The sequence below is a fragment of the Malaclemys terrapin genome, chromosome 10 (genome assembly GCF_027887155.1).
Source record: "Malaclemys terrapin pileata isolate rMalTer1 chromosome 10, rMalTer1.hap1, whole genome shotgun sequence".
NCBI lineage: Eukaryota > Metazoa > Chordata > Testudines > Emydidae > Malaclemys > Malaclemys terrapin.
Window position 1 is genome coordinate 84,674,694 of NC_071514.1, and position 22,255 is coordinate 84,696,948.

Sequence of the window (22,255 nt, forward strand, 5' to 3'; positions counted from 1 at the left end):
ACAGAGCTTCCTCTTTGGGGCAGAGTAGAAAATTGCTCTTTGAATCTTTCATCTCAGATTGGCTCTTCAGTTCAGCTTGATTTTCATGCCAACCTCTAGCTGCCGCCCATGTGACCAGAGCCACTTTTTCCTACTTGATCAGATTTCAGCCCACTGATCTTTTTTGTTCTGTGGAGCTGTGAAGCGTGGGCTCTCTTTCAATTCAGCTTGCCTTCATGCTGGGATCCCATTGTAAGCCACTAATCAGGAACCTGTCTGCTGATAGACATGAAAGGAAAGATCAGGGTAGACAACAGCTTTTGATGCACATGTAACAAATAAGGAGCAGGTTACTGTGTTCTCCCTGTGGAGATTAACTACGCTGCAAAGAACTCCTGTGTGGCATTCATGTATTTTCTGAACTTTGAACATGCTACCAAATCATTCCTTTCTGCTCTGGTAATTTCAGTTTTTCTCCTTAAAGTCCCTGTGCAATTTCAGTTCACCTCTGACCTAACCTGATTAGCATTGGTGGTAAGTCCCTGTCATGTTTCAGCATAGAATGGCGGCAGGGTGAGCAATCTCTGAGAAGCGCTGGAGTATCGTTTGGTTACATTTGCGACGTGCTCCGGGACGGAAGGGCTGTGTAAGTGGGTGAGGGCCAGACTGCCCTGGTTACCCTCGCTGTGCAGAATGGGGGCAGGCAGGTCAGCCATCTCCAGGGCAGCATCCCTACCCGCTTCTCTGGACGAGCCTCTGTCTGAGGGAAGTGGGCAGGGGGACTGTGCATTGCCCTTCTTCCCCTCCCCACTGGCTCTGGAGAGTTTCCCACTGACACTAGCTGAGGACTGAGTTGTGTTGCCAGGTAATGGTGAGGGGGCACACAAGACCTCCATGCCCATAGACCAGTATCCCTGCAGGGTCCTTGCTTCATTCTGCAATTTCTCCCCAGCAGAAGAATGCAGAGAGATTCTCTTGGAGTTTCCTGGCCCCCTATAGGTATTACTGCCTGGAAGCACAGCTGTGCCAAAATCTCTCTCACGCATCAGGTGAGATGAAGGAACGGAAATATGAACATCACTTCTTCAGATGTTCTTACCCACGAAAGCTTATGCTCCCAACACTTCTGTTAGTCTGAAAGGTGCCACAGGACCCTCTGTTGCTTTTTACAGATTCAGACTAACACGGCTACCCCTCTGATACTAAATAATTCTTGTGTATAGATATCTACCTGCCATGGGGAGTGGGGGGGTTCACAGGGCAATTTTCTGAATAAGGATAAAAAATGCATATAAAAATAAAACCTGTCCATGGCCTGATTGATGTCCATTGAAGTCAATGGAGACCCTCCTGTTTACTGCAATGGGCTTTGGTTCAGACACTGGATGTGCCTGCAGTAGGCCTGCTGAAGTGTGTATGTGGTAACAGGAGTGACTATCTGTAAATCGTCTGTAAAACCTGTCAATCTGCCATAGGCCGCACTCCTCACAGAGGAAAACCATTCTGGACCTAGCAGCTATTGCAATATCTGAAAGTGTGAGCCACTGGCCCCCATCGAAGGGTCGATGTTGACTTCAACTGGTGCTGCGGGATCTTGACGCCTCTGAAAACGTTGCCACTTGGTTAGTTGCCGTAATGTCAATTTCGGGCCTAACTTTCCACACCCAAGTTTGAAGATTTTGATCCCAAGCTCTCTGGGAAAAGCTGAATGGAGCTAATCAAACATTTGTGACGTATGGCTGGAAGGGTTACCCAGGAATATAGACGGCTGGGTTGTGGGTGCTCCTGATGCTGCTCATAGCAGAGAGCTGAGAAATGATGCTGGTTTCCGGCAGGGCCTTATGGGATTCTGCAGGGAATCGAGGACGTGCAGGTTGCAAGACATTGCTTCCTGCACCAGGTCTACCTGACATAATTTCTGCACTGGTCAGCACTTGTCACTTACAAGTTTCAGTTTAAATCCTATGCCCAGAAACCTCTTTTGCATATGTGTTGCTCGCCCGTTTGTCCAGCCTTGGCGCTCTCCCCGTCCGAGGCAGATGAACGGCTCAGGAATGTAGGGGCAGCGGAACCTAGCCAAAGCATGAAGGGTTCACTGATGTAGGTGTCAGCAACTGGGACAAGCTTGAACGTTTAAAAATAAATTCAGCTCCAAGTTCCTCCATTGTCAAAATAATTGCTGTTTAAAATCCACCCTTAGCAAATCACAACAGAGGGTTCCTTCATCCACTGGCAGGAGCTGGGAGTTTTGTTCCCGTTAATTAGCGTTCGTGCAGCTCTTGGAACATGCCAAGGTTGCTATTCTGCAAGCTGCCAGGACTAGCAGAAGCCTGGATACACTTTCTTTAAATAGGAGATTGCAGTCGCATACAGTAACTTGCTAAAGAATCTCTTTCTGTTACAGGTTCCTCCCTGGGCCTTCATCTGCCCAGTTTGTCCCCAGCAGGAATTCTGTGGGGTTTTGGAGCAGACTGTGGCTCTCCGTGACAGTCAGGGGATGGGGGGGGCGGGGGGAGGAGGAACATCTCACACCTTTGGAGTTCTGCGGAAGGGAGGCAAAAGGTTCCTTGCAGCCAAGGCTCACTGGGCCCAGTCTTAAGGACTCCACATGGCCGGAGTCCGAGTCCAGACACTCTTAGTCCCCGCCCCAGAAAAGGAGTTTGCTCCATTGTAGCCCAGCCCTGTTCTGCTCAGTAACAATCCCTACAGTGAAGGCAAAGATCTGGGCCGAGCGGGATTAACCCTTTCCTTACCAATCCATCCCATTACATGTGTTTAACCTATCTGTAGCTATACCGTTGCTCATCATTGGAGAAGCACTGAGCTGAGTGCATGGTGCAGTCAGCCCTTTGGCACACATTCAGCAGTTACCACTTAAAGAAATCTGCAGTTATTATTATTCATGGTATTACTGGAGTGGCTAGAGGCCTCAACTGAAAATGGGGCTCCATTGTGCTAGGTGCTGCACATGTACATAGTAAGAACCGGGCCCTGCTCCAGAGATTTTAGAACCTAAATGAACAAGGTGGGAGAAAGGGCTTGGTATTTGACAGTGAGGAACTGAGCCCAGAGAGATGAAGTGACTTGCCCAAGGATGCATGGGAAATCGGTGGCAGAGGAAATAGATCACAGCCCTCCAATCCCAGTGCCTTCACTCCCATGCGGTGGGGATGGAGTTTACTGCAGTATTTCCCAGAATCAGACTGAGGAATGCCACAGTAAACTCAAATATGGCCATCTGGAAAGGGCTGGATTTGCTTTTCGGAGTGCTCTGCACTGGGGCTGATCTTGCTCAGCTGCAAATAAAATGCCCCAGCAGGGTGTGGCCAGGCAAAGGTGAAGATCCGTTTCTCTCTGGTGAAATATTCCGAAGTGGTGTTGGGCAACCAAGGCCAAACCGGGGCACAAAGGGGGCGGGGTGTAAGCGTTCAGTGAGTGAAAATAGCTCCAGAAAGGAAGCTTAAGAGATGTGGTGGTGTTCGGTAACAGTAGTACCTGTATTAATTCCTCCACAGCCACGCTGGACAGCCATCAACGCTGCATTCGTACTGCAGGGGTGAGAAACCCAGAGGCAAGAGGTCTGGGAGGTTGTTCGGTTTGTTCTTGCTTGTGCAACTCCCCGTGGCTAGGCCGCGCTCTGCAGGAAGCTGTGGCATGTGACGAGCTGGAGGGGAATTACAGCTGAAAGGATTGTTTACTTGGGACTGATTCTGAGTGGTGCTGAGCGTCCTGTAACTTCCAGTTGACTTTAGGGTGTGCTGTGGGTGCCCAGCACCCTCAGGATCAAGCCCTTTTTTGTTATGTATGATCTCAATAGTCCCTTCTGGCTTTCAAATCTATACATCTTCCACTAGGATAATGTTAGTCTTTCAGACTGCGTATGGCCCCGGTCAAACACACACATCTCCTCCGTCCGTGTCATCCGAAGGACGCAGGGGAGAAGATCCTTCCCAGTCTTACTTCTGCCCCCTTCGATTACGGAAACAAGCAGCATTTAAAAACCCTGTTTGCTCTTCACCCTTTTACGCTGCTTCCCACACGCTCAGACGTCACTTTGTTCTCTTTGGGCAAGGGATCTGGGCCTGCTCGGTTTCCTGAACAGGCACAGTCCCGTCACTGCGGCGTTGGGGGTCTCAGTGGGGTATAAGTGCATTCGAAGGTTTGAGTGAGGAATTTTCAAACGTTTTCCCCCCCCCCCCCCCGGCCTAGCTCAGCTCCCACTGAAGTCAAGGGTAAAATTCCCGTTGATTTAAATGGGAGCTGTGTTAGGCCAGTGCAGGGCACATCTGAAAATCCCACCACCAGTTTAAAACACAAAGCCAAAAACTGCGTGTTTGTCCAAATGTCACCGACAGAGTTTTGGTTCATTTTGGATGTTGCAAACTGACCTCTTCCCCTTAACCTCCAGTGGGCTACAGCTGAGTCAACAGTGACTCTTAGGAGCTAGGATAAAACATAACTAGGGGGTTGATTTGAAAGCGATGGAGTCACCCCAGCGTTCCCTGGGCAGGGCTGCACACCGTGAGCTGCCGTTTATTAAACTGCTAAACGCTATGAGGAGTTTGAGGATTTCTGCCCTTCTTTGGCCCAGTTCTAAAATCCCTCTGGAGCGAGCACTGTATGTACTAACCTCTCCTGGGAGGTTTGTCAGGCCAGAGTAAATCCGTGTGTGGGGAGGGTTTTCCTTGCTAGTCTAAATCTCTTTGGACTCAGAGAACAACCCGGACAAAGCCGAAATGGAGAGTTGGGATTGGCTGAGCTGTGGGATTTTCCAGCTGAATTTACATATCACCCACTTCTCTGAATGCCTTTCTGTTTACATCACGTAAGAGCCAGCGATACACACAGACACGCACACAGATAGTGGAAGAGACATTTTGAAAGAGTAAAAGTCTGCCTGGAGTTGGAGCACTTTGTCCTGGGAGCTACTTGGCCAGCTTTGCTTCCAGTTTGACTAGCCCGAGTGAATTTCGTGCAAGGTAAAGCCCTGTGTGCATGTCGGCAGAGTTTCTGTTTGAAGCACAGGCGGAAGGTGGCTGTTGTTTTTTAGTAATCAGTGACAAGTGAGGGAAGCGTTCTGCGTGTTCAGAACTGTATTCAAAGCTGAGTAAGGAAGCTGAATGGAGCTAAAATTCAAGGCCCGTTTGGAAGTGGCTGTTACCCTTCGCCTGCACCTAATTGCAATACCTTAAGATATCTGAATGTGCTGGTATATAAGGTCAGCGTGACGCATCATTAACCCTTTCCTGTGCGGTGATCGGGGGACTCTACATTTCCAAAATGTGTCACAAATGCTAACTAAGGAGGTTTGTATGTCAGCTACTCTTAAAAATGTCACTCCGCTGTAAAGGGCGCTGTGTTATTAAAGGAAACGTTTGAATGGGTCATTAGTATGGGTTTTGGTACATTTTCTATCTAAAAGCTGCTACTAGATTTCTGCGCTTACATTTGGAAATCGCCATTGTCACAAATTTATCTGAAGGAATCAAGGGTCTGTTCTCTCGGGGTTCCTAGGTCTGTTTATGGCTATCTTTTGCGACGGTTCCAATCCCTGCTATCAGTAGTCTCTATTTCCTTTGCTCTGATGCTGGTTGAAAGTTTCTCTAGCAGTAGTGTTGGCTGGCTTGCATTGCATCTGATTGTTTCTCTTTTAAGCAGCAAAGTTCAGGGAGATGTAGTAATATGAGCAGACAACTGATACACACTGAAATTTTTCTCTTCTCATTGCTTTTGTGACATTTCTAGTAGGGGGGCAATGGTTGGCATATTTCAGATGAGTCCTTAAAGCAAACCAGTTGCACCCAGAACATGCGTAAAGCAAGTCATCCGATTTCAAAGTGGTGTAAAAAAAATGGACGCTACATATGTTTGGGTAGAGATTCTGGCTTGTGTTTCTCGGAATGCCTTTCAGCCAGAAGAATCCCGTATGGGATTGCTGGCCCCTGCCAGAGGAATGCAGCCACCATTAGGATGGAACATAGTGGCTGTTTAACAGCGGACGATAGCAGTACACAACAGTTTAGGACAGGAGGTAAAGAAGAAAAAGTCATCCAATTGCGGGGAGTTTTAGGAAGGCAGACTGTAATGTGCTGATTTTAGTGTCCAGGGTGCGGCAGGTTTTCTACCACTTGGCAACAGTTCCCTTGATATTGACAGGGATTTCTTTGATCACTTATTAAACTTGACCACTGGGTATTTGGTGGTGTTTAAATCCCGTCACAATTCAAGTGAACGACGGCTTTTAAATCCACTGCAACCAATGTGAGTCAAGTTTCAGAGTAACAGCCGAAGAAGTGGGCTGTAGTCCACGAAAGCTTATGCTCTAATAAATTTGTTAGTCTCTAAGGTGCCACAAGTACTCCTGTTCTTCTTTCAATGTGAGTCAAACACCAAAGGTTTGATTGGTTGAGGACAGATTCAGCTGCTGCTTTTTCACAGGCAAATTCCTCTGCCACAGAATATTTGAGGAGCCTGTGTATGAATGGGGGAGCTGGGGAAGTGAGACGTGTAGGGGATGAGGTCAGGGTCTGTGTTTGGACAGTAGTTTCCTGGGTCTGTTATCACTACTTCTGGGTTGGTCAGCTAATTCTGACATCCTGCCCAGAGTAGACAGTTGTGCTTTGTGTCAGATGTGTATTTCTTGTGCACATATACACCACCACCAGGGCTGAGGTTGGGGTGGTTTCCTCCACACCCTAGCTCTGCTGCTGACTTGCTGCATGATCTTGTGCCGAAAGCACTTCCCCACTCTGTGCCTCAGTTTAACCCACCGTGAAATGGGGAGAATACTTACCTACCTCTCTGGGGGATGGCGAGGCTTAGCTAGTACATCTGCAGAACTCTGAACATGGAAAATGCTGTGTACGTGTTCTGTGTTATTAGGTAAAGTACTAAATTGAGCATTAGGGTTTATTTAATTACGACAGCGCTGGGACTGGTCTGCAGTCGGTAGCGGCCTGTCGGACGTATCTCTGGAGAGCCCTTGGTAACTGAAAATGGCTTCAGATTTCTTAAAGTGAATTGTGGGACCAATTAGTGCCAATTGTGATGTGATTTTTAATTCTGTCGTCTGCTTTTTAAATATCATCTCTCATGGTCATGCTCTGATTTTGAAGCCCCGATTTCCATTGATGCTGGGGTCATTGTCTCTCCACAGTGAGAGCTGCAAGACTGGGCCCATAGGATGTAACTCGATAAAAATGCACACCTCCAAAAAAGGGTCTAGATGCGCTATAGGATACAACACAAGAGAGTTCTTCAGCGTGCTGATCTCCTCTGACAGTCTGGCCACTTATTCAGGCTGAACTCTTGAAAATGTGGCCCCAGTTGTAGACGCTGGACCCTTCTGAAAGTCTAGCCCTTTGAGTTTTATGCAGTCAGAAAAGTCTGTTTACTAGGGGACGTTTTTTCCCCCCAGGTTTCCTAAAATTAAGTCAGGGGAAAGCATGGTGAAGCAGAGTTTTTGTTTTCAATGCTTCAAGATTGATTGTGACCTTTGACCTCTGATCTAAGCTGTGATGTGATCTAATGAAAAACTAGATGCGTTAGCCCTCGGAAAATGATTTTTGATCCAGTTGTAAGAATGTGTAAACGTTATTGATTCCGTTTTTAAAACAAAATATTGCAAATAGTTTGTCCATAACTAAAGCTGATTATTTTCTAGAAGGGGAAAACCACTCCAGAGGGGCTCAGAGAAGAAGCACGATGTCTGAGCCCAGCAAAAGAACATACAAAGACTCGAAAGGCTGATTCTGTTCCTGAAGAACAGAGACCAGTGCTACAAAACCTGCCGTCCTGAACGGCAGTAACCGGGGCCCCTTTTATTGGACCTCTGTTAACAATATTTTGCACTTCTCCAGCACAGTCTGTTGGTGGATCTCAACGCGCTTTCTAGACTCTCTAAAGACTTGCAGTAGCTCAACCAAAAGTTACAGGCTGCTGCAGAAATCACTTGGTGAATTCTCTGGCCTGTTTTGTACAGGTCAGACTAGATCATCATAATGGTCTCTTCTGGACTTAACAATCTATTAATCCAGCTTCACAATCCCTGTGAGGTGGATATTGTTATCCTCATTTTACACATGGAGAAACTGAGACCCAGAAAGGTGAGGTGACTCTCCCAAGGTCGCCTGGTGAGACTGTGGCAGAGCCAGGAATAGACCCCATGAATCTGGTCTCCTTTGTGCCTTAGCCACAAGGCTGTCCTAGCCTGCTTTTGTACCAGTCAAGGATTGAATAAGCCATAGAGACTGAACTCCTCTCACAGTTGTAGAGAGACAGAGTCCCCTCCAGGGCAGAAGTTGTGACCCATTGACAGTGGAAAGAGGCTCACACTGCTGATGGCTGCGCTGTCTCTGTGCTCTGTGCATAGAATTGCAATTTCTAGGGCTGTCTCTGTCGCATACACACAGTTAAAGGCTGAGAGAAAGAGAGAGAGAAGGGTCTGCTGAGCCCTGACATGTGACTCTGTCTTCGGGTGTCCAGAATTCTTTGTCAAGTAGAGAAGGTGTGATATCCTCAGAGACGTTCAAAATCCACAAAGCTGGCCTCCTGCTTGTTGTAACCAGTCTTTCTAGAGGGATGCCCTCCCTTGAATCCAAGAGCCAGTTCTCAACAGAAGGTGGCTTTTCAGCTTTCCATCAGACAATGTTTTTTGGCCTGGAAGTAAAACACAGACAACCCATTCTTACTGCAGCTTGGCAAAGTGGAAAAAGTTCAACCCATGACGGCAGATTCTATGTATCAGAGGGGTAGCCGTGTTAGTCTGGATCTGTAGAAAGCAACAGAGAGTCCTGTGGCACCTTTAAGACTAACAGATGTATGCGTCTGACGAAGTGGGCATTCACCCACGAAAGCTTATGCTCCAATACATCTGTTAGTCTTAAAGGTGCCACAGGACTCTCTGTTGCTTTTGGCAGATTCTGTGAGGATTACCTGACCACCCAACAACTGCCTCAGGGGATGAGGGAATGTGACAGAACCTGGGAGATACGTGTAGTTACCGATTCCCCATCAACTTGTCCCCCACTCCAAACACGTCCTTCCCTTTCCGTCTGCATTTGGCCCAGCATGCTCAACTGTTGGACCCGCTCACCATTTATTTCACGTTGTTGCCCTCTCTCTGCCCTGTAATATTCTTTCCTAGGTGCTGTGCAAATAAGCTAAAGAATGTGTAAGCCTCTTGTACAGACTTGCAGAAGTTTGTGATTTTTGTCATTAAAATACTTGCTATGAACTAAAGAAATTCTACGCCTCAGGGGCTCCCACGAGATACAGTAAGAGACACTCCCCCACCCCCATGTCCATCCTCGCCACCGTTAGCCAGTGCATGGAGCCAGCAAACAGCCCTGCTTGGTATGCATAGCATTAGAGACAACCCCAATGAAGCTGGGAGGGGGGAGGAAGAAAGATACACATATGGGGCTTCTTAACTGGACTGTATGGACCATTCAGCACATAAGGTTGGGAGGTGGTTGCAGATTCCTTGGCAAGTACCAGACATTTTGCAGTACGAGGCGTCCCATCAACCAGGTCTTCCTTCTTAGGTGCAATTCTGTATCTAAGGAAATGCATTGGAGGGGTTCTGTCCCACCCCAGTGGAAGTCTCCACATCACAAAACCCATCACTGCCATCGTGCCTCTCAGCCTCCTATGGCCCAAACACAGAGCACAAGCTGGGGCGGAGACCCAGAAAGAGAAACAGAACTGCGTTCATGCAGGAGGATGGAAATGCTGGGGGATTCCTTCCCTTGGGTAAATGGCTCTTCCTAGGCCTGGCCTCCCCAGTGAAAGGGAGGGGACGCCAGGTTTGTGTGGCGCTCTGGGACCGAAACGAGGGACATCCCTGGAAATGAGCAGATTCACCTTTCCCGCTGCCTTGTAGGTAGGTGCATGAGAGAGGCCAAAGGCTAGACTGGCCCTCGGGAACATGCTCCCCTCTTACATGGAGCTGCTCCTCCTGAGCTGGGTTGAGGCATCTTGGCTTGGGAAGGGCAGTGTGGGAATTCTGACTCTGCAGAGAGAGGGTCGCAGTCCCGGTGAGCTGGCAGCCAGACCCAGATTTCTTGGCTGGGTCACTTGGGCAGGAATTCTGGCACCTAGAAGTTCAGGGTGAGTACTTGAATCCAGCCCACCTCCCTCCCTGCGTCTGCTTACTGTCAGTCATGGGATTTAGTGAGAGGCTGGCCCTACGGCTTCCTCTTTTTTTTATTTTTCTCTTGGCAAAAACAGAGAAGCTGCTTTAAAAAATAAGCTGCATGACAGAGGAGCTCTTCAGATCTCTGGATCTGGTCAGGCTGGCTCGCTGTCCTCCCGGGCCTGCCCCTTTCCTAAGGCATGACCCCTCCCCCCCCCAAGGCCTTTGCCACTAGCTATGGCCCCTGGCCACGTGAACGGTTGATACTTGCTTGGTTTTCTGGAGAAGGAGAAACCTCCCCTCCCCAACAGCAAGAATCTCAACTGCTTCCTGCTTGCCAAAACACCACACCAACTGCCGCACTTCCTGGGTGCCGAGCCCCTACCCAGCTCCCCTGTAACCACTCCTGCAGGGCGATTGCCCATTGAATCCTTGCCCTCTCTGCTGGGGCTCGTGCAATGCGCTGGGACTCTGGGGGGCAGCGCAAACGCACCTGAGCTGAACATAAATCACAGGGGGTGCTCAGCTGTCTGCACTAGGGCTGGCTTCCTGGCTGCCAGTGGGGCTGGGAATGGTTGGAAATGGGCATGGCGGTATCCTGGCCTGGGCAATGTGTTTGCATTAGCAGTTATTAATACATTAGCACCAGAGGCCCATTGTGCTAGGCACTGTCAGCTACATAGGAAGAGATTGTGAACTCTGGGAGAAGGACTCTCTGAGCCGACTGGCCAGAGAGAGTCAGTGGTTTGCCCAAGGGCACGCAGAGAGTCGGTAGCAGAGCTGGGAATTGAGCCCTAGCCACAAGCCCATATTATTTATTCCCATTCTTTGTTCTCTACAAAGATCCTCCTGACCAATTGCCGGGCTCTTTGTGCTGGGCAGCATGGCTTCGACTCTGCTCAGCTCTGGATTGAAGCTGGTCTCGAGACCGCGCCAGCAACTCTTAACATCTCCTCCGGGATGTGGCATTTGAACGTGGCCAGTGCACTGCTTCCAAAGAAATGGAAAATATTATCCCCCGATGGCTTTTTAAAACAGTTTCTTGCTTTCTCAGACTACAGCCTGTTCCAAAAGTTTAGTTCTAGGGAACAATTCTTTTCCCAGGACTGAACTATTGTACTGTGAATATTGGACAGTTGTGCAACATGGAACCTAAAAGCGGTACAGTGTGTCCTGTCAGGCGGGGCTGAGTGGTGTCCTTTTGGCTCACCAGCGGAATGTTTAACATAAAACATGGCCCGTCATGATTGTCACGCTTGTGAGGCCTGATCTACCCTTAACAGTTCGGATGCCACAGCTACCTAGGTGAGGGGTGTGAAGAAACCAACCCCCTGACTGACACAGTTATACCAACTTAACCCCGAGTGTAGATGCAGCTGTGTTAATCGGAGAGGCGGTGTTCCTGCACCGAGGGGAAGCCCTTTCCACTGGTGCAGACTGCCTCTACGGGGACATAGCTTTGCCGGTGTAGTCTCGGGCGCGTAGAGAAATCTGTAAGCGCGAATTTAGACTCGGTTGTTGGGCGTGTGGTGGTAGCACGCGAGGCAGTCTGTACAAACCCAGCACAGAGACAGCCCCGGCCCCAAAGAGCTTACATTGACCTAGTGCAGAGGCTGCATTCAGAGCCCTAGAAACTGAAGTCCTGAATGGAAGGAGCTGCCAGGGCCGGGGTCTGTCTAGTGCAGTCTCATCTTCAGTGCTTAGCGCCAGCTGCTTGGGGGAAATGGACCAGAAACACGGGGCTGGCCAAATATGTAATAGCTGGCCACAGCAGATGTTTCTCCCTATCTGTTAGTGTTGGCTCGTGCCCTGAAATAGGAGAGTTCGGCTCCCTGTTTAGTTTAGTTTAATTGTTTTTGTCCTGTCGAGTTGAACTGCAGATGTTCTTCTCTGTACAAATGTCTGATCATGCACTGAATCCTCTTAAGCTCTTGGACTCTGTTATCCAGTGGCAGTGAGTTCCAAAGGATAACTATGCCTTGTACAAACAGTTGGGTAAGCGTCTTGCCTTTCAAATTCAGCGGTCCCCTCTTTGTCCACTGAGCAGATACAGGAATGCAAGCTTCTCTGCTTGGTCCATCCCCACAGCACCTCAGCCTTGACAAGGAAGGGGAAACTCAAGAGGGGAGCTCTGTCTCCTAGGCCCCGTGAATCCTTGTCTGCTTTCCTGAAATTGCTGTGATGTAAAACTGGACTGAGTGACCCCTATGGGTGTTCCATGGTATTGCTCTGTAATGGCCCCACACACTGAAGTTTCCATCATTGGAGCAATTAACGTACAATACTGCAGGGTTTCTCTGTAGTCTGGGAAGCCTCCAAATAGCCATCAGATGGGTAACTAACGTTCTCCACAAGCCCTGGTCTGAATCTGAACGGGTGAGCTAGAGATGGCAGGCTCTGCATCTCATTCCCAGTGGCCTCAGACACCCAGTTCATGTCAGGCACTTGTGTTTCCTACTTAACGTGCATCTGTTCCACACCAGTCAGTTGTTTTGAATAGAATTTGGGATGGGGGTCTTGTAGCAACTTGGTGTGCCTGTTTATACTGCGAGATTGTGGGCCTGGAAGATGTCACCTCCCCTAGGCCGAGAGAGGAAATGCTGCGTTACTTTAGGTGAGGAGATTCAATATCATTGTGATCGTTCTGAACAGCGGGCTCAGAAATACCAGTTAGGGAGGACTCCCTCTTCATTTGCTCCACCCTCTCCCCATCTCGGTCACCAAAAGTGTTCCTGCATTTCTTTACATGAACCCGCCAAAGAAACAGCTCGGTGTCTGCTGGTTGTTGGCTGGGCTTTGCTGTTTAAACAAACACCCACACAGGAGCTGCCCTATTGTTACACACCCAGGCCGGACCTCCGCAGGGTGAGAACCACGCCCACGTGGAGTCCACTGAAGTCAGGGGCGTGCAGCTGAGCATCAGGGTCTGCTCACAAGAGTCTCATCCCAGGATTGAGACCCAGGACTCCTGGCTGACCTTACAATAACAAACCAGGACTCCAGCCCTACATTAAGAAGTCTGGCTATTGTGTACTCTTGAGCCAAAACCATGAGGGCACTGCTGTGAGTTGTAAGCTCCCAAAGGGTTTGTTTGGGTCATACCTGTCAGAAATAATGATATGAAAAAGATGGACAAATACCTTCCTAACATTCTTTTTTTACTATGGAATTTGCTCAAACAATGAATTGGTTCCATGCCACCAAACATGTGATTCAGAGCGATGTGGCCAGGTTGCCAAGGGAACTGTGGCCAGCCCTTGTTTGGACATTAGGTGGCCTTGAAGGGAGGAAATGGGAGAATTGACCCTTCACCTATAAAAGCTCTTGGCTGTGATTGAATATGGAGTTTTTGCCACTTGCTAGAAAGGTGGTTGTGACGGGACCCCTGGGGTGCAGCCTGGGACTGTGGGACCGCTGTGCCCCCTTAACTCTCCAGCCTGGGCTGTCTCTCCCAATGCTTTGCCAGTGCCAAGCAGAGAGCCCCTCCAGGCGTTGTGATCACGCAGCCACCAGCATGCAGAGACACACCCAGCTAAGGTGTGTGAATGCTCTCTTGAACTGTACATAGGGAAACACCAGCAAGCCTCCCAAGTCCTCCTCTGGAGCACGGCAAATGTATTAATTAGCTCACCACTTCATGAAAGGAAAGTGAACATGCACCAGCCTTTGAACCTGAGCAGGTTCCCCACGCACTTCAGACAAACTCCCTGGCTAAGAGAAAACATTACAATAAGTGCCTTAGCTACAGAAAGATAGATTTTCAGTTATTATAAGTGCTAGGCATAAAAGGTCAGAGGTAGTTACCAAAGACAATAAAAGGTAAGCTCGCAGTCTAAATCCTAAACCTTATTCGAGTAACCAGTATTTGAATCAAGCAGTTTTTCTCACCCCACTGGATGTTGTAGGTAGGTTAGAGTCCTTAATACACAGGCTTCCCCTTTAAGCCTGGGACCAGTCTCCTCAGCTCAAAGTCTTTGTCTTCCCAGTGTTTTTGTTGCTTTCACCATAGGTGAGGGAGGAGAAAGGTAATCGCCTGGTGCCACTGTCCCTTATTTTATATGCTCAGTCCATGTATCTGAAAATGCTAGTCCAGACATGTCCTGGTGGGCCTTGCTGAGTCACAGAGTTGAACGATTTAGGACTAGGAGGGACGTTCTTCTGACCTCCTCTGCCCCTGCAAAAATAACCAACCCTCCAACTTTTTGTTGTTCCTCCAGAGCAAACTTCCCATGACTAATAAATGCTGGTCTAGATTATGAGCTCAAACAAGAGCGCTCGCTACAATCGCTTCTCCAGTGGCGCAGCAAACATCACTACTTCTGAGAACACTAACGGGGTAAGGAGCAGAGCAGGGGCGAGAAATGGGTGGGGGAAGGGGTATTTCTGGCTCTTACGCCCTCCTCTTTGTTTGGACAAAATAAAGATGATGAATGAAAATTTGGGGCTGCAACTGGGGCTGCGATCTCCACAAATAAAATCTTAGCAATCGTCTCATATATTTTACCAACCTTGGCTGAGTAGCAACCCCCAGTCTGTGCCCGATCGACACGTGGTGACGTTAATTCTGCCTTCCTTTCAGACGAGAATGGAAACGACTTTTGGGCCTGCCTATTCCGCTGTGACCACCATCACGAAAGGTGAGCGTCTCGATGCCACGGAAGGGCTGCTTGCTGCTCCGATTGAATTCTTCCTTCGCTGCACAGATTGCAGGGAACCAAAGCTAGTCACTGCGCGTTCGCTGAGGGACAAGCAACAAGTCACGTGTGGCCCCAGCCCGGCACATTGTAGGGCTCTGATCACCAGGCAGGACAGAGATAAGTGTCCGTGGAGATGTGTTCCAATCAATTAGACTTCACAGTGCCGCGGGGAAGCCCCTGCTATGTCCAGGACTGCACAGCAGTGTCCGTTATCTCCCCAGCTCCAGTTACGGTCCCCTCCTCGTGACCCGCCCAAGCGCTTGCTGTTCGGGGTGATGCTTTCCATCTTTGCTCTCTGCCCGAATGTGAATTACTTTGGACAGGTTGAGCAGAATCCCCTCAGGTTGTTTGGAGTTCAGCAAGGGGGGGACTGCACTTCTCCCATTTAAAAACAAATAAATCCTTGCCCTTTTTTCTTCATTTCAAAAAAAATGTGCCCAGGATCCAAGAAAGGGAGTCCACAACCACCCAACCAAAAGTCCCCTTTAAGAAGGCCCCCAAGGCTACCCCAGCTGGCAGAATTCCTAGTTCTTACTGCTCTGGGAAGCAGGCAGACTCTCTCCCTTTTCTGTGGGCATCAGGTTGGGGAAGGAGCAGCTTGCTGGAGCACATCAGGCCCTTATCGCAGAGCCTTGAGTCAGAGCAACCAAACTTACCGTCAGCAAACAGACGTCTAGGCCAGGCTGGTGTCCAGGGGCCTGCAGTCCACAGCATCCAACATGACTTCTGGTCCCCTGAGTGCTCCGCTTCCTGTCTCCTCTTTAAAAAGCCCAGTGCCAGGGCGGAGCAGGGTGCTCCTTGATTGCTCCCACGCTGTCTTGGCTGTAAGCGCCAGACTATCCCTTAAAGGGGTCGTACACGCCACCTCACAGGGCTCCAGCCAAACAGGGGAGGGGCATGGCATGAACATAGACCTCACAGAGGACCAGTGGCTTTGCTTGTCTTGACAGCATTGCTTTTGATTTAGCAAAACTAAGACTCTCCTACAGGGGAAAATGACATCGTAAAAGGAACACTCACATTATAATGCATAGTCACAAAGGGGCGGAGTTAAGGTTATACTTGCGGCTGTACCTGTCGCATTTCCGGACTTTTGAGTAGTTACGTTTACAACCTTCGTGTAAATTAGTAACAAGCTGATCTTTATATGAACATCTCCACTTTGGCTATAGCTGCCTTCCCTGGCGCCCAAGGGATCCCCAGACCTCCCCCGAGATAAACAATTTACAACGGGGGGAGACTCCCTTTCAGAATATTTTAAGCCTATAGCTCTAGCAGAATGTCCGTTTATTTTTCTTGCTGGGCCAGCTCCCCTCAAGGAAGCGCTGGTGATAAGGTATTGATGGCGCTGCCCTTCCTGGGGCCTCCAGGGGAGAGTGGGGAAATCCCTATTCCTTTTCTTTCGCTTCTCCTCGAGAGCCCTCGCTCCTTAAAGGTGCAGCGAAAAACCTGAAATGTTTCTTTTGCTTTAAAGCTGACGGGACCAATACCTTTAAGCAGCACCGTAGGACTCCCTCCTCATCCAGCACGCTCACCTACTCCCCGCGAGACGAGGACGATGGCATGGTACGTATTGCACAGGAGTGACCTTTCTGATCCCACTCGCAGGGAGTTACAAGAGAAGGGCATTGTCTGATTATCCCCTCTGAGAGCACTCTGCCAGGCAAGTCTTGAGCAGGGCATGTGCAGTTCCTGGGCAGGACAGTAGCACAGCTAGACCTGTCTGGCTTTGCTTGGTTTAACGGAGATACCGAGTGGTGCGACGGGGACCTGTGGGATGGGCAGGTAAGTATCGCTGTCCCTGTTTGGTAGGCAGAGAGGTGACGGTGCTCGCTGACGGTCGATACCAGAGGCAGGATTAGACCTCCGCGTTCATGGCTGCCCCGTCTGGCGCTCGGACTGCGAGGCTGTGTGTCTGTCAGGCTCTAGCAGTTTGTCGCTGGGGTTAGATGTATGCGTGGGACTCTTCAGACTGCAGCCTGAGCTTTGGAGGCGATGGGCCTAATTTTTAAGAGCAGGTGCCAAAGTTGTGCTGCTAAATGTCCATGTAGACCAGCTGCAAAGCCCACAGGCCTGCTTGTGCACAGGTAGCAGCTCCCTGTGTGGGAACATTCTGCCCCCGAGAGTCACTTGTTACCCAGGGTGCAGAAGGGCTTGAAACAAAACTGTTTTTCAAGGTTTTGGGGTCCCAGTTGAGGCCTGCCAGTCTGAACCAGGCCCCTTTTCAATGCTGCCAGCAGCACCAGTTGGATAAGTAGCTGCTTCCACAGAATCTTTTTCCTATTTGCACCTCTAGAGGGGGCCTCTCACCAGAGAATGAAAATCTGGAACCAGAATCAGAGCTAGACATGCCATGATTGTGCCAAAGGGCTGTGCTTCATATTCATCCCGTCCACTGGGGTCAGCCACGGATGAACCAGTGTGAAGTTCTTAAAGCAAAACATTCCCGAGTCTCCAAGTAGCCTCGCCTTCTCGTTTGTATCTGGCTGACTGATTCGTCACACACATCTCTGAGTAACTTCCTCCTCAAGGATCAGGTGTTCTCACAGGGTTTGAGAGCAGTGTGGTTATGGGGCAGTTCAATCAAACTTAGATCGAGGGCTTTTTGAAACAGACAAACAAAACACCCCCTTTAGTCCGAGTAGACTTTGTCAGACTTCGATAACGCTTGGCCCTGCCACCAGTGCAGGGGACTGGCCTAGGGGAGCGCTCGAGGTCCTGTCCAGTCCTGCGATTCTTCATTTCGATGCAGATAGTTACGGGCGGGATTTAGAGCTTGATCGTTCATGGTGCTGAGGGTGCTGGTGTTGCTCCCCCAAAGTGCTCAGCACATGCTTAACTTGGAGCAGGAGAGGAGTCCCTTCAAGTTAAGCGTGTGCTTCAGTGTTGGGCTGGATCGGGGCCAGACTGATCAGCAATTTGCAAGATCAAGCCGCTAAACCTTCCCCTCCATTGTTGTGTCATTGCCTGAGTCATGGGCCAGGATGCTTTTCTGAAAACCTCCCCACCCTCTTGTCATTCAGTTAAAAAAACACACCAGAGAATAGTTATTAATATGCGGCCAGATCCTCCTCTGGGTTAAATCTGCATAGGTCCCCTGGTTCCCTGGATCTGGTCCATTACACCTGCTACACTGCCCGGCGCTTGAATCCTACGTTCCGAGCATTGATTTGACGCGTTCCTCTAACATCTAGTGCTTTAAAATCCTAGCAATACACAGACAGAGGAAAAAGATCCCAGCTGGGATTTTCAGAGGAGACTAAGGGAGTTAGTTGCCTAGGTCCCCTTGCACGTAGGGCTCCAAACTCCAATCAAAAACAAAATAGATCTCTCGTAAGAGCTAGCTAGCTCACCGAAATGTGCAACCCGTCTTCCCTACAGTGCTACACCTCAGTCAGCAAAAATAGCAAGAAACATAACAAACACAGGAAGCCACCCAGTTGGTGAAGAGCTCTGGACGAGGAGAATGGCAGAGCCACGGCTGCCTGAAACCCCAGACTGACTCACTAACCCTTGGGAAAAGCGTCCTTTCCCTTCCCCAGAAGGTGCCAGACTCTCGTCACCCATCACAGAGGCAGCTGGAGGCAAACCAGAGCTCTCTTGGGAATAGGATAGTTTTCTTTTAACTGCTGGTAACGAAACCAAAAGTAGCCAAGTGCTGTCTTCATGAGGGGCGATTACTGCTGGTTGCCCTGCTGGGTGATGACCAAAGGCTGTTCGGAAAACTGCACAGCATGTTCCTAGCCTTGTTGGGCCCTGCGGGAATGTGACTAGGGTACAAACTATGGGCCCAATTTTCATTTATACCACGGCTGCTCCACAGCGCTCTAGCAGTGTGCGAAATGTACCCTCTGTTAAGGCTTCCTCACCCTCCCAGCACAGTGTGAGGTGGCCTTCGTGTAAATTCTAATGGCTAACGCAGAGTATGAGGAAACCCTTGACAATGGTGGGCCTATTGCTGCCCTGGGAGATGGATTCTCAGCTCCCACTGTGTTTGTTCGGGGTGTCACCGGTGTGCCTGAGGGTGGAATAATGCCTGTGAAATGTGCTAGGTTGTTAATTCTCCACCAAGGGAAGTTGTGGAAGCTCCATCGCTCGCGTTACCTGAAGATGGAATGGACAGAATTTTGGAGGATTTGGTGTGAAACAACCCAGCCTTGGCAGCACCTCTGCTAACAGACCTCGTCCCTCCCAAAGCTCTGGGAGAACCAATGTGCCAAATCGTCACTGCTGATGGGCAGCTGGTCACCAAGCTCCTGGGCCGGGCAGTCCCTAGGGGTCATCAACTTGCTCGTTAAAGCCTGGCTCTGTGTAGATCTCTCCCATGTGCTTCCAGGAGACAGACATTCCCATTGTGTAGCACATGAAGCTCTTCTGTTGCCCTGGGCCCCGAGTTGTTTTTGTTTTATTGCAGGAGCAGCTCGAGGCCCCACTGGAGCCCGGCCCCATGGTGCTCTGTGCTGCACACACACGTAGTGAAAGATATTCCTGCCCTGGGGCGCTCACAGTCGGAATAGCCCAGAGCAAGGGTGGGAGGGGAACCTGCCCGGGGTGGTGCAGCAGGGAATAACTCCCAGGTCTCCTGAATGCTAGGCCAGTGCTCCATGCTTTTGTATCGACAAAACCGAGGGCGATATTTACCTTCAGGGGGTCACCTCCCCAGACAGCCGATTTTGCTCACTGTCGTTTTCCTTTCAAAAATTCTAAGTTAACTCATCGATTTCTTGTTATTTCCATTTACACCACTGCCGAGCTGCCCAGACCCCAGCCCTGAGTCTTCCACTAGGAAAACTTTAGGTAGGGACATCATTACCCCACGTGTCCTCCTTCCCCCAATAAATCAGTGCAGAGCTAGTCTAGCCACACCCATCTAAATCTCAGACATGCAGATTAGCACTGTTGACAGAACTGCCCCTTCTAGTGTGTGTGGTCTGACTACTGCAGTGACTTTCTTTGTTTAATAACGTTTTATTATCTTCCCACTGGTAGCACATTCATGGCTGAGTGCATCAAACTGAGGTAACCCATTGGAACCACTCAGCCTTGGGTTTATATATTTACCTAACAATACATTTGCCTGCTCTATTTAAAAGAACTCTGAGCTTTGGCTTTTAAGCGGTGCAGTAACGATAAGAACTCGAATTCTAGTGTCATTAAGCTCCGGAGACCATAAAAGCAGAAGACCAGTTGGTCCTACTTGCTGGTCGTCTTCAGTCCAGTTCAGACCCTTTCCCATCCTGCAGTACGTGTTGTTGTGGCTTGGCCACTTTGCTTCTCAAATCCCAAAGCACTTGGTTTTCCCTGCACTTCCCTCGGAGAGCCCATTTTACAGCCTGCTACATCTTGCTGGCAGAGATGTTCCCTGATGCTCAGCCTGAATTTTCTCCCACTTATTTTCCATTCGTACGCTCGTTGAGGCCCCTCTTAACCCATTCCTGTCTGTCCTGGGGCCTGAGCCTATAAACCCTGACGTGAGAATGCTTGTTGGGGTTACTCGTGAGTGAGGGCTTGTAGAATCAGTCTTTGGTGCAACCCCTGCTTGTCCCTTCTCAGTCATTGTTGAGCCAAGCTAGGCATGGGAATGTAGGTCTGGAAGAGACCTCGAGAGGTCATCTAATCCAGCCCCCTGTGCAGAGACAGGACCAAGTAGCCTAAACCATCCCTGACAAGTGTTTATCCAGCCTGTTTTTTAAAACCTCTAGTGATGGGGATTCCACAACCTCCCTTGGAAGCCTGGACCAGTGCTTAACTACCCTGAGAATTTAAACGGTTTTAATTATAGCTAACTTAAATCTCCTTTGCTGCAGATTAAGCCCATTACTACTTGTCCGGCCTTCAGTGGCCGTGGAGAACAATCGATCACTCTTCATAACAGCCCTTAACAAATTTGAAGACCATTATCAGGTCCTCCTTCAGTCGTCTTTTCTCGAGACCAAACGTGCCCAGTTATTTTAATCTTTCCTCACAGGTCAGGTTTTCTAAACATTTTAGCATTTTTGTTGCTCTCTTCTAGACTGTCTCCAATTTGACCACATCTTTCCTAAATAGTGGTGCCCAGAACTGGACACAGTACACAGCTGGGGTCTCACCAGTCCGAAGTAGACTAGGACAATTACCTCCCATGGCTTACATATGACACTCCTGTTAATACATCCCAGAGTATTAACCTTTTTCGCAGCTGCATCACGTAGTTGACTCATGCAATTTGTGACCCACTACAACCCCAAGATCCTCTTCCACAGAAGTACTGCCTAACCAGTTAGTCCCCATTTTGTAGTTGTGCGGTTAATTTTTTCCTTCCTAAATGTAGTACTTTGCACTTGTCTTTATTAAATTTTATCTTGTTAATTTCAAACCAGTTCTCTGATTTGTAACACTCATTTTGAATTCTAAACCTGTTATCCAAAGTGTTTGCAACCCCTCCCAGCTTGGTATCATCTGCAGATTTTATGAGCACACTCTCCACTTCGTTATCCAAGTCATTACTGAAAATGTTGAATAGTGATGGACCCAGGACAGACCCCTGGGAGAACAACGCTAGATACGGCCTTGCAGTCTAACAGCTAACCATTGAGAACTGCTCTTTGAGTACCGTCTTTCAACCCGTTGGAGTAATTTCACCTCGACCAGATTTCCCTAGTTTGCATGCATAACACTTTGTCTTTTCTCCATCAGTCCATCCCTCCTGCTCCCTGCAGGTTTTTCTTGCTCCTTTCCAAACTCTTTCCAGCTTGTCAGTATCGCTCTTGTACTGAGATGCCCTGCAATGGATGTGCTACAGGCTGTTCATTCCCCCTCCCCCTTGCTGGACTGAAGAGTTTTCTCCATTGTTGCTTTAAGCTGAATTGGAAACACTAAGGGCCATGCTGATGGTTAATATTCCAGTGGCAACATTCCCTGCAAAGCCAATCCCAAAGAGCCCTGCAGCCAGAGCGACCTCCTTGATTGGTGCATGCAAAGCCCAGTGAGCTCTCCCCTCCCAAACAGGAAGCAACAAAGCCAGGCTGTTCTTGAATTGAATTGGAGGAAGTCTCCACACTTACGCAAAGCAATTTGGCAGAAGTTAGATAGCAGTGAAACAACAAGTACTACTGCAGAGATTATAGAAACTGCAGAGCCTGGGAGCTGTCTCGGGGGCAGATTTACTAAGCTTTCTGTGAAGGATTCATTCTTAGCTACCGCACTACAGGGACGCGCAGTAAGTAACTGCACAAATGAACCGTGGCGTTTTAATGTGTCGGTGTACATTGGGCCTGAATGACCAGTGGCACCAAACCTGGTGGGGGAGTTAGGTGACCCATATTGTGTTGGCGATGTGATACCTACTACTTCAGTCCTGTTTTACACTTGGCCAGGCCAAGCAGCCTGGCGTGCAGGAAGATTTGGCAGAGCATGTGGGCCCCTGGAACTGCTAAGTTGCACGGAGGAGGATGGGAGAGGTGGG

General features: G+C 49.2%; 1 protein-coding gene across 4 annotated transcripts in view; it reads left to right on the forward strand.

The window, feature by feature from the left end:
- TRAF7 (TNF receptor associated factor 7) overlaps positions 1-22,255 on the forward strand; it is a 43,336-nt gene that overhangs the window by 1,352 nt on the left and 19,729 nt on the right. The window contains exons 1-4 of one of the 4 annotated variants that reach the window (XM_054041691.1): positions 4,801-4,958; positions 14,332-14,450; positions 14,694-14,751; positions 16,286-16,377. In XM_054041691.1, coding sequence (XP_053897666.1) covers positions 14,370-14,450; positions 14,694-14,751; positions 16,286-16,377 — 231 coding nt within the window. In that variant the 5' untranslated portion in view covers positions 4,801-4,958; positions 14,332-14,369. Of the gene's footprint in view, positions 1-4,800; positions 4,959-4,991; positions 5,286-14,331; positions 14,451-14,693; positions 14,752-16,285; positions 16,378-16,875; positions 22,010-22,255 lie in introns of those variants that run through there. The other 3 variants (XM_054041692.1, XM_054041690.1, XM_054041689.1) reach the window with 3 other exon arrangements.